The sequence below is a fragment of the Pseudophryne corroboree genome, chromosome 2, assembly GCF_028390025.1.
Source record: "Pseudophryne corroboree isolate aPseCor3 chromosome 2, aPseCor3.hap2, whole genome shotgun sequence".
NCBI classification, from domain to species: domain Eukaryota; kingdom Metazoa; phylum Chordata; class Amphibia; order Anura; family Myobatrachidae; genus Pseudophryne; species Pseudophryne corroboree.
The window spans coordinates 413,886,715-413,900,047 of NC_086445.1; the positions used below are offsets into that span (position 1 = coordinate 413,886,715).

The window sequence follows — 13,333 nt, forward strand, 5'->3', positions numbered from 1 at the left end:
CCAATTGGGGTAAGCCATTCCGCGATGATCTTCCTCAGTTGCCGTAAGAGGTTTTCAGCTGTGTGCGTATTCTGGAAAGCGGTGATACAAAGCGTAGCCTGCCTAGGAAAGAGTTGGCGTTTGCGAGATGCTGCTACTGGTGCCGCCGCTGCTGTTCTTGCGACGGGAGTCCATACATCTACCCAGTGGGCTGTCACAGTCATATAGTCCTGACCCTGCCCTGCTCCACTTGTCCACATGTCCGTGGTTAAGTGGACATTGGGTACAACTGCATTTTTTAGGACACTGGTGAGTCTTTTTCTGACGTCCGTGTACATTCTCGGTATCGCCTGCCTAGAGAAGTGGAACCTAGATGGTATTTGGTAACGGGGGCACACTGCCTCAATAAATTGTCTAGTTCCCTGTGAACTAACGGCGGATACCGGACGCACGTCTAACACCAACATAGTTGTCAAGGACTCAGTTATCCGCTTTGCAGTAGGATGACTGCTGTGATATTTCATCTTCCTCGCAAAGGACTGTTGAACAGTCAATTGCTTACTGGAAGTAGTACAAGTGGGCTTACGACTTCCCCTCTGGGATGACCATCGACTCCCAGCGGCAACAACAGCAGCGCCAGCAGCAGTAGGCGTTACACGCAAGGATGCATCGGAGGAATCCCAGGCAGGAGAGGACTCGTCAGAATTGCCAGTGACATGGCCTGCAGGACTATTGGCATTCCTGGGGAAGGAGGAAATTGACACTGAGGGAGTTGGTGGGGTGGTTTGCGTGAGCTTGGTTACAAGAGGAAGGGATTTACTGGTCAGTGGACTGCTTCCGCTGTCACCCAAAGTTTTTGAACTTGTCACTGACTTATTATGAATGCGCTGCAGGTGACGTATAAGGGAGGATGTTCCGAGGTGGTTAACGTCCTTACCCCTACTTATTACAGCTTGACAAAGGGAACACACGGCTTGACACCTGTTGTCCGCATTTCTGGTGAAATACCTCCACACCGAAGAGCTGATTTTTTTGGTATTTTCACCTGGCATGTCAACGGCCATATTCCTCCCACGGACAACAGGTGTCTCCCCGGGTGCCTGACTTAAACAAACCACCTCACCATCAGAATCCTCCTGGTCAATTTCCTCCCCAGCGCCAGCAACACCCATATCCTCCTCATCCTGGTGTACTTCAACACTGACATCTTCAATCTGACTATCAGGAACTGGACTGCGGGTGCTCCTTCCAGCACTTGCAGGGGGCGTGCAAATGGTGGAAGGCGCATGCTCTTCACGTCCAGTGTTGGGAAGGTCAGGCATCGCAACCGACACAATTGGACTCTCCTTGTGGATTTGGGATTTCGAAGAATGCACAGTTCTTTGCTGTGCTGCTTTTGCCAGCTTGAGTCTTTTCATTTTTCTAGCGAGAGGCTGAGTGCTTCCATCCTCATGTGAAGCTGAACCACTAGCCATGAACATAGGCCAGGGCCTCAGCCGTTCCTTGCCACTCCGTGTGGTAAATGGCATATTGGCAAGTTTACGCTTCTCCTCCGACAATTTTATTTTAGGTTTTGGAGTCCTTTTTTTACTGATATTTGGTGTTTTGGATTTGACATGCTCTGTACTATGACATTGGGCATCGGCCTTGGCAGACGACGTTGCTGGCATTTCATCGTCTCAGCCATGACTAGTGGCAGCAGCTTCAGCACGAGGTGGAAGTGGATCTTGATCTTTCCCTAATTTTGGAACCTCAACATTTTTGTTCTCCATATTTTAATAGGCACAACTAAAAGGCACCTCAGGTAAACAATGGAGATGGATGGATTGGATACTAGTATACAATTATGGACGGGCTGCCGAGTGCCGACACAGAGGTAGCCACAGCCGTGAACTACCGCACTGTACTGTGTCTGCTGCTAATATATAGACTGGTTGATAAAGAGATAGTATACTCGTAACTAGTATGTATGTATAAAGAAAGAAAAAAAAACCACGGTTAGGTGGTATATACAATTATGGACGGGCTGCCGAGTGCCGACACAGAGGTAGCCACAGCCGTGAACTACCGCACTGTACTGTGTCTGCTGCTAATATATAGACTGGTTGATAAAGAGATAGTATACTCGTAACTAGTATGTATGTATAAAGAAAGAAAAAAAAACCACGGTTAGGTGGTATATACAATTATGGACGGGCTGCCGAGTGCCGACACAGAGGTAGCCACAGCCGTGAACTACCGCACTGTACTGTGTCTGCTGCTAATATATAGACTGGTTGATAAAGAGATAGTATACTCGTAACTAGTATGTATGTATAAAGAAAGAAAAAAAAACCACGGTTAGGTGGTATATACAATTATGGACGGGCTGCCGAGTGCCGACACAGAGGTAGCCACAGCCGTGAACTACCGCACTGTACTGTGTCTGCTGCTAATATATAGACTGGTTGATAAAGAGATAGTATACTCGTAACTAGTATGTATGTATAAAGAAAGAAAAAAAAACCACGGTTAGGTGGTATATACAATTATGGACGGGCTGCCGAGTGCCGACACAGAGGTAGCCACAGCCGTGAACTACCGCACTGTACTGTGTCTGCTGCTAATATATAGACTGGTTGATAAAGAGATAGTATACTCGTAACTAGTATGTATGTATAAAGAAAGAAAAAAAAACCACGGTTAGGTGGTATATACAATTATGGACGGGCTGCCGAGTGCCGACACAGAGGTAGCCACAGCCGTGAACTACCGCATTGTACTGTGTCTGCTGCTAATATATAGACTGGTTGATAAAGAGATAGTATATTCGTAACTAGTATGTATGTATAAAGAAAGAAAAAAAAAACACGGTTAGGTGGTATATACAATTATGGACGGGCTGCCGAGTGCCGACACAGAGGTAGCCACAGCCGTGAACTACCGCACTGTACTGTGTCTGCTGCTAATATATAGACTGGTTGATAAAGAGATAGTATACTCGTAACTAGTATGTATGTATAAAGAAAGAAAAAAAAACCACGGTTAGGTGGTATATACAATTATGGACGGGCTGCCGAGTGCCGACACAGAGGTAGCCACAGCCGTGAACTACCGCACTGTACTGTGTCTGCTGCTAATATATAGACTGGTTGATAAAGAGATAGTATACTCGTAACTAGTATGTATGTATAAAGAAAGAAAAAAAAACCACGGTTAGGTGGTATATACAATTATGGACGGGCTGCCGAGTGCCGACACAGAGGTAGCCACAGCCGTGAACTACCGCACTGTACTGTGTCTGCTGCTAATATAGACTGGTTGATAAAGAGATAGTATACTCGTAACTAGTATGTATGTATAAAGAAAGAAAAAAAACCCACGGTTAGGTGGTATATACAATTATGGACGGGCTGCCGAGTGCCGACACAGAGGTAGCCACAGCCGTGAACTACCGCACTGTACTGTGTCTGCTGCTAATATATAGACTGGTTGATAAAGAGATAGTATACTCGTAACTAGTATGTATGTATAAAGAAAGAAAAAAAAACCACGGTTAGGTGGTATATACAATTATGGACGGGCTGCCGAGTGCCGACACAGAGGTAGCCACAGCCGTGAACTACCGCACTGTACTGTGTCTGCTGCTAATATATAGACTGGTTGATAAAGAGATAGTATACTCGTAACTAGTATGTATGTATAAAGAAAGAAAAAAAAACCACGGTTAGGTGGTATATACAATTATGGACGGGCTGCCGAGTGCCGACACAGAGGTAGCCACAGCCGTGAACTACCGCACTGTACTGTGTCTGCTGCTAATATATAGACTGGTTGATAAAGAGATAGTATACTCGTAACTAGTATGTATGTATAAAGAAAGAAAAAAAAACCACGGTTAGGTGGTATATACAATTATGGACGGGCTGCCGAGTGCCGACACAGAGGTAGCCACAGCCGTGAACTACCGCACTGTACTGTGTCTGCTGCTAATATATAGACTGGTTGATAAAGAGATAGTATACTCGTAACTAGTATGTATGTATAAAGAAAGAAAAAAAAACCACGGTTAGGTGGTATATACAATTATGGACGGGCTGCCGAGTGCCGACACAGAGGTAGCCACAGCCGTGAACTACCGCACTGTACTGTGTCTGCTGCTAATATATAGACTGGTTGATAAAGAGATAGTATACTCGTAACTAGTATGTATGTATAAAGAAAGAAAAAAAAACCACGGTTAGGTGGTATATACAATTATGGACGGGCTGCCGAGTGCCGACACAGAGGTAGCCACAGCCGTGAACTACCGCACTGTACTGTGTCTGCTGCTAATATAGACTGGTTGATAAAGAGATAGTATACTACTAATATTATATATACTGGTGGTCAGGTCACTGGTCACTAGTCACACTGGCAGTGGCACTCCTGCAGCAAAAGTGTGCACTGTTTAATTTTAATATAATATTATGTACTCCTGGCTCCTGCTATAACCTATAACTGGCACTGCAGTAGTACTCCCCAGTCTCCCCCACAATTATAAGCTGTGTGAGCTGAGCAGTCAGACAGATATATAATATATATAGATGATGCAGCACACTGGCCTGAGCCTGAGCAGTGCACACAGATATGGTATGTGACTGACTGAGTCACTGTGTGTATCGCTTTTTTCAGGCAGAGAACGGATATATTAAATAAACTGCACTGTGTGTCTGGTGGTCATTCACTATATAATATATTATGTACTCCTGGCTCCTGCTATAACCTATAACTGGCACTGCAGTAGTGCTCCCCAGTCTCCCCCACAATTATAAGCTGTGTGAGCTGAGCAGTCAGACAGATATATATAATATTATTTATATATAGATAATAGATGATGCAGCACACTGGCCTGAGCCTGAGCAGTGCACACAGATATGGTATGTGACTGAGTCACTGTGTGCTGTGTATCGCTTTTTTCAGGCAGAGAACGGATTATAAATAAAACTGGTGGTCACTGGTCACTATCAGCAAAACTCTGCACTGTACTGAGTACTCCTAATGCTCCCCAAAATTAGTAAATCAAGTGTCTCTCTAATCTATTCTAAACGGAGAGGACGCCAGCCACGTCCTCTCCCTATCAATCTCAATGCACGTGTGAAAATGGCGGCGACGCGCGGCTCCTTATATAGAATCCGAGTCTCGCGATAGAATCCGAGCCTCGCGAGAATCCGACAGCGTCATGATGACGTTCGGGCGCGCTCGGGTTAACCGAGCAAGGTGGGAAGATCCGAGTCGCTCGGACCCGTGAAAAAAAACATGAAGTTCTGGCGGGTTCGGATTCAGAGAAACCGAACCCGCTCATCTCTACTTTGTACCCGTACGTCGCGCGTGCACATTGCGGGGCATATGCATGCGCAGAAATGCTGATTTTTAGCCTGATCGCTGCGCTGCGAACAATGGCAGCTAGCGATCAACTCGGAATGACCCCCTAAGTCTATTCCTAAAAGTAGTTTGCTGACCTACAGAAAGTCAACTATTACTCTGGTTGGAAGAGTAAGTTTTCTTTTGAGTTAACAAAGATAGAGCTAGCTTGTATATCATCATTACTACTACTGTTAACATAACCAGTATTTACTTGAATAAAATATCTTTATTGTTCTGCACAATTCACGAATGACATGAGTAATTATAAAGACACATCCATGAGCTGATACCACTAATCCTCTATCAGCCTTTCTGCATCTTTGCATACTGTGAATCTGTTATTGAATCATTCAAATTCTAAAGTTTCATTTTAGCTCTAAGTGAAATAGAAAAATACCAGTACATCATATGCAAATATATTCACAAAGGCATGCTAAAACGTGTACGTGCATCCAGAGGCAGAACTCTGGGAGGCAACGGAGTCATCTGCCGCCGGGCTCCTGCTCTGAAGGGGGGCACCTCTCCTCCTATTCTGTGACACCATTGAATTAAGTTAATTGATAGCTGCCGCTGTCTTTTCAGTGGCCGAATTCCTTACTGGTCCCTGCACCTTACAACTCACACCCTCTCTATTATACTGAATATACACATTTTACAAGTATCACACCCAGGATTAGAAACCACAACCTATTACACTGTAAGCAGACACCTTACTGATGAAGCTGTTTGCTTCTGTATAGGAAATATGAGAATTTTCACTATATGAAGACACTTCTCTGACAAATACACGTAACTTCATATAGTTAGAATTCTCATGCTTCCTGTACAGGAGCAAATAGCTCCATCAGTAAAGTGTCTGCTGTCAGTGTAACAGGTCATGGGTTCTAATCCTGGGTATGACTGCTAAGAAATGTGTGATTTAAAATAAAAGACAATTAAATGTATAAATACAGTATATAATTTTTTTTCAGAACACTCCATATACACACACACACACACACACACACACACACACACACACACACACACACACACACACACCTATATATATATATATATATATATATATACATACACACAAACACACATACATATATATATATATATTTATCTTAATATAGGAGATAGGGGGGCACCAATATTTATCTTGCCTCCGGGCGACTTTGACGAACTTACGCCACTGCTTGCATCATGTGTTTCTTCCCATATTTCACATGCATGTGACACTTTTAATTTTATCATATGAAAAGGATTTAAGAGGAAGAGTTGCTTTACTGTAATCTTTTAACTAATCAACATTTTAATAAAGAATTCTTAAACTGGAAGAGATTACTTTTTCTACCACTTTAGAAGTTGGTGTACTTAATGTTTGCGAAGGCACACTGCATGCAGTTTTAAAAGTTCTCATATTATATGAAATACTATAGCCTACTATTCTAATAAGAAAAATACATTAAACTTAACAGGATTGACGACTGACTAATAATACTGTATATTACAGAACCCATACAGTATGTATATAACATTTAAAGATAACATATACAAATGGGTATAATCTGTTCAGTACGGTATAAGGAAGTACAAATGTTTACTGCTTGAATTTGTGTATTGTTTGCAGACATAACACACAGGTTACAGGGGCTAATTATGTTACATGCAAGGAGGACACATACTGTACATACTTTACGGTACTTTAAATGATAAGGTACCTGCGTATTAAAGCTAAGGCACACAAGGATTCATGATCACATAGACAAGACAACAGAGGAGACACTGTACAACAGCATCTTTACATGTTAAGGTAGCAACACAATGCAGTGGGGTCACTAGGATTGGTGTATGTGAAAGTGGCATGATGTATGACATTTTGGTGTTGTGGCAGCATGTCATGCTGGGGGTTTGCCCAGCATTTGGGGAGATAATGGACAACCCCCAGCCTCTCCTAGCGCAGTGTGAATGACGTGTTCATGCATGCGTCATCCATCACTGCTGTCACCACTGCTCAGTGACACCATCTGAGGGGTGACATCAATATAGCAGTGCTATTTTGGTGTCACTCCCTCATATTGTGTCACCTAGTTTGATCTGCAACCCCAGTGGAACTACTGAAATACATCAATATCACAGAAAATGGTAGCTTAATCAATAACTAGGTTAATCACCAAAACTCCTAGTATTACTGGGAGACAATATTCTACACCATGATGTCTGACTGATGCAATTCTTTCCCCTCCCCCAAGAATATGCCCATTTATCCCAACTCAAATTCCTTCTCTATCCTGTCCCTTACCCTAGATACCCTATAACCATATACCCCAAGATGAGTGTATGCAATGTGTGGTGACCGCTCCCTTATTTGTTAGGTCACCTGTGGTGTGTACAGATGTGTCCTCACACATCTTTGCTGAAAAGGGCTGCATAACGTGATGTTGCTGTGATTACAGCAATGCCTCACCATTACAGTCCTTTGTTCTGCTAAAACTTTCTGGTGTTTGCATATAGTATGCACGCACCCATGAATACCGCAAATGGAAAGCACACATACACACAGGTAGCGTAAGCATAGCTGCCTGCTACCTGTTCCTGTAAACTGCAGAGTCCTCCTCTGTATATAGAGCAGCGGAAGTGTCCTACTCTCTATATATATAGAGGGAGAGAGAGAGATAATAAACATTATCTATCTATCTATCTATCTATCTATCTATCCGTGTGTGTGTGTGTGTGTGTGTGTGTGTGTGTGTGTGTGTGTGTGTGTTTGTGTATATATGGAGTGTTCTGATTTTTTTTATTTTTTTTATAATATATATATATATATATATATATATATACATACTGTATGTATGTATATATATATATATACATACATACATACATACATACATATTTACATTTCATTGTCATTTATTTTAAACCACACATTTCTTAGCAGTCATAAACAGGATTAGCAATTTGCTTGGGAGGAGAGGTGCCCCTCCCTCAGAGTAGGAGACCGCGGCAGTTACGCCTTTGTGTGGAAACACTACAAAGTTATCTCCTAGGAAGCCCATTCATCTAATAATATTTGAAAGATAATCCCCCCAAAAACACAGCAAAAAAAAAAAAAAAAAAAAAAAATCAAACCTCCCATTGTTTGGGGGGGGGGGGGGGGGGGAGGGGTTCGGGGCTGTATCTGCAAATATTAAGGATCACTAAGATCTACCATGGAGCAACTGAAATGCCTTAATTTATGGTAGCAGAAGCAGCCCCCATAGATTTCTAGGCTGCGAAGCCTATAGGCTATATTTGAAACATTTACACAAAGAGGGATCCCTCCCCACTGCTACTTGCTTGCACATGCGTCACTGGACATGGGTGAATGCGCAGTAGCAGGTCAGAGTAGAAAGTAAAGTGATTGCAGAGCCCCTGTCCCAGCGAATCAGAACTAATGCATTCAAGCGAATAAGGACCTATATAATAACCTATATAACCTATATATCGAGGCAAACTGCAAGAAATAATATATATGCCTCTTAGTGAAGTTAATAACCAAAAACCTTCTACTGTAGAAGTTTTATTGCAGATTTAAAATGCCACAGCATTCAGCAGGACACTGTACAAGCTCAAAATGTCAATCAAAAGTGAGATTTTAAGATATGATGGAGCAAATTGTGTATTTAACACTTTCGCATGTAGCCCCAATGCAAAGTGCTAATAAATGTTCTGCCTGATCAAAGTACTATCAGGTAATGATTAGCTCATTAGATTCAAAGCCTGTACTAAGCCATTCTGCAGAATGCCACAGGATGGTGATGAAGACAAATGAAAAAAGCACTGGATGCAATAGTGTGTATACAAACACCTCCATTCTACTTCACAGCAGATGATGGATCATCTTCCCACCACAATATGTTGCAGCATGAGGAAACATTTCATCTTCTCATTTTCAAGAATTAAATTAGGGAAAACTAATTTCTTGCTTCCAGAAGAAAACAATTGACTGGAAATTGTATAATCACTAACTATGACAAATTTATTCAGATTTTTTTTTTATCCATGCAATGCATTGAAGCATTAAACCACAAAATACAGAACTGCCAACTCTGTATTTTAAACTTGAAATGAGGAAGGGACTTTGAGACAGACGTCTTTAATAAATCAGAATGCTGTAGGTTTATATAATATAGCAGAGTCACAGCAAGATAAATAAAAATATGTCAAGCAAAACCAAAAAGATTACATCAAACTATGAAAACAGAATAAAAAACTAAAACTGTGATTTAGGTATTAGCTCTATTAATACAGTTGTCACTGTTAGTACATACTGGATATACTTAACATAATGTGACATCATACAGAAACATTGGCCCTCATTCCGAGTTGATCGCTCGGTATTTTTCATCGCATCGCAGTGAAATTCCGCTTAGTACGCATGCGCAATATTCGCACTGCGACTGCGCCAAGTAATTTTACAATGGAGATAGTATTTTTACTCACGGCTTTTTCATCGCTCCGGCGATCGTAATGTGATTGACAGGAAATGGGTGTTACTGGGCGGAAACAGGCCGTTTTATGGGCGTGCGGGAAAAAACGCTACCGTTTCCGGAAAAAACGCAGGAGTGGCCGGGGAAACGGGGGAGTGTCTGGGCGAATGCTGGGTGTGTTTGTGACGTCAAACCAGGAACGACAAGCACTGAACTGATCGCACAGGCAGAGTAAGTCTGAAGCTACTCTGAAACTGCTAAGTAGTTAGTAATCGCAATATTGCGAATACATCGGTCGCAATTTTAAGAAGCTAAGATTCACTCCCAGTAGGCGGCGGCTTAGCGTGTGTAACTCTGCTAAAATCGCCTTGCGAGCGATCAACTCGGAATGAGGGCCATTATCCTATAGATGCTTACATAGTACTATGTTGCAACTAAGTCAATTACAACTAACTTTTCTAGGCAGCAAAGACCCCAAATAGCTTACAGCCAAACAACCAAAGCCTTGCTGGCTAGCACATGAGCAGTACAATGGAATCCAGAATTTAGACTACAGTTCCACATTCCTTAAAATAAAAGATACAGTAAGTACCTGAATAAATATACAGGGGCAGATGTACTAAGCCTTTGAAAGAGATACATTTGAGAGAGATACAGTTACCAGCTCCTAACTGCTATTTTTCAAACACAGCCTGTAACATGGCAGTCATGAGCTGATTGGCTGATACTTTATGTTCTCCATGACTTAGTACATCTCCCCCACAATTACTATTTCTACCCGGTAAATATGAGCTTCAGATATTAATTAATGGATAAACTCCTCACTTCCTACCTGCCACTGGGTCATTATTTCTCGAAGGCCTTGTGCATCTTCTAATATCCCATCTTTATGTTTAGCGTCTTGCAGAACATTAGCCGTAGTCTCAGATTCTGTGAGCCAAGCGAGAAACTTTTCCAAATCTAAGTAAAACTGCTGCAACAGTCGTAAAGCCGCTTCAAGTGCACCATCACGTTCACTAACCCTGCAAAAGAGCAATTATTTAATTTAATTAGTTACATAGGTAATGCAATAAATGATAACACGACTACTGTCCATTGCCATCATTAGTATTTTGATTGTCTCAATTTTGTCTTCTTGTGCATTCAAATGTATCTTGTGAGCTACACAAATGTCCTACCATGAAAACTGTGGTATTGTGCATATTGTTCATTGTAGCATTGCAAGACAAACAAAGTTTCTTTATATGGAAATCAAACATCTGATGAAAGACTGTAAAATGTGTTTTCAGTTCTCTTGACAGTTCTGTGTAATACAAAACTTATTAAACCTGTACACTAAGGGACAGACCCAAATTTGGCTTACTAGCAAAGTTGTTTAATATTACAAATAACCAGAATTATTAATTAATCATTAATTTGATTAAAAAGTTATTCATTCTCTGTAGATAACTCTATGACTTTGACGAATAAGTATTTCTCAGTAATCATCTTAACATGTGTATACCAGACTGTTTATTAGTTTAATTGCATATGGTATGTTAATTATCACAAGCCCACTAATTCCTTACAAATTCGATGTGTGGACCATTTGAAATCGAATAAATGGGAAACTGCATGCTGGAAAAGCTTATCTATTCAATTAAAACATAAGTATGTGTGTTCTGAATGCTACAGTTGTCATTTGACTTTTTTTTGCCATTTGATAAGCCATATATCAAAACTAGATTGCAATGCTTAATTAAAATCGCTTAGCTTCGATGTAAATTCATGGATTACAAAGTGAGTTAAATGTAATTAAAACTGATTATCTAAATAATTGGATTTCAAAGGCACTAATTTCTCTTGCATTTACCATCAGCAGAAATGACAAAATATAATCAGAACCAAAAGTGTGAAAAACAGATAACATTACAACGCAATGAGTTGGGACACAGAATGAAGGGGATTATAAAATGTCTATGTATTTTGCCAAGTTTTGCATGATGGACGCTCAGTTTTGCAACAGGTTTATTGAATTTGATTTATGTTTGAGGATGTTCATGTAACCTAAATTTTCAATAGTGTTTCACAGTCTGTTATATAAATGTTTTTTAATCTATTCAAAGCATGAACAATACAAGAACTGTCAGTGGTGCAAAAGCAAGTATAAGTTTTGCTAGAGAAATAGCTTCTTATTCATTTCAAAGTCACCAAGGAGAACTAACATAATATATAGTTTTATATTAAATGTAAAATATGTACATTAATTGAGGTATCTATATTTTCATTAAATTTTTTTAACTAATATGACAACAAATCCTTTGAATTTAACAAGACCATGACCTTATTATCAGTACGCTAATGGTAAAAAAAAAAAAAGCTATGTGGTCTAATCTTTTAAAATAGTAGGATATATATATGAATACAGTGTGTTTATATACAGATGTAGCCACCTTTATCTTGACTGTTTCTCCGCCGAGACGGGCGTTTAGTCACGCTAAGGCGATAGCTGAGTTTAATCACAGGTAGGCGCGTTGAGGCGATCTAGATACTCATCATGCATTACACATCTCCACCACTGTGTGGCTAATGCTCCACTAATCCAGTACTTTCGATCGTACAGTATAGCGGCGGATTGATCTACAGCTCTGGCAATACTGTAGGCGTAACGGGAGGCGGTGGAAAAAGTATGGAGTACTGTATGTGTATGGAGACGCAACTACAGTAATTGTGTAAAAGGAAGAATGTACAGGACAATGTATAAACACCGTGCTTTTAAAATACATGAGTGTCTGGGAATGGAGGGCTACAGTAGCTAGCAGGAGGCGGTGGAAAATACCGTGCTTTACAAATGCGAGCGTCCGAGTCCTCTAAGGCATAAACCAACACCAATGGGGTGGGGGCCGGGCGCTGTTTGCAGTACTTTCACACATGAAATTGGGAGTCTCTCATGAGGCGTCGTGGGCTAGGGGTGAAGGCTCCCACCTCCCACGCTGGGGGTCCAGGGTTCGAGACGTGATGTGCCTTCTTTTTTTTTTTTTTATTGTAATAATACACTGTATTATTTTATCTACATTGTAAGACAGTCAATGGAAAGGTGCACACAAGTTACATATAAATCAGAGTACATCTGCAGGAGCGATTCTTTACGCTAAATGCAACTAAACAGCGGGAATGAAATGAGGGTATTCTGACGCTACTAACTGAGCAAAACAGTACTGTAGATCTTCAGCGTTTGTGTATTGCACATGACCTGAATTCCCTCCCTGTGCAGGCTCCCAGGGGGGAAGGGCGATGGGGGTAGGGGGAGACGATGGGAAATACTGTACTGTGCCTTTGAAATGCAATTACATGAGCGTCCGAGTCCACTACGGCATACTGTAAACCAACACCAATGGGAAGGAAATGCCAACCATTTTTTTATGTGTTCCCGTGACATTCATTTTAAAAAAAAAATTTTTCTCTCTAATACATCCAATGGAAGGATGCACACAGGTTTCACATAAATCAAAGTACATCTGCAGGAGCGA

At 41.1% G+C, this 13,333-nt stretch overlaps 1 protein-coding gene across 12 annotated transcripts in view; it reads right to left on the bottom strand.

The window, feature by feature from the left end:
• Positions 1-13,333, bottom strand: part of DMD (dystrophin) — a 3,641,189-nt gene that overhangs the window by 1,079,425 nt on the left and 2,548,431 nt on the right. For all 12 annotated transcript variants that reach the window (XR_010221499.1, XM_063953479.1, XM_063953476.1 and 9 more), the window contains one exon: positions 10,657-10,846. Coding sequence is in view for 11 of the 12 variants with exons in the window: in XM_063953479.1 (XP_063809549.1) it covers positions 10,657-10,846 (190 nt within the window). In the remaining variant the exon portion in view is untranslated. The remainder of the gene's footprint in view (positions 1-10,656; positions 10,847-13,333) is intronic.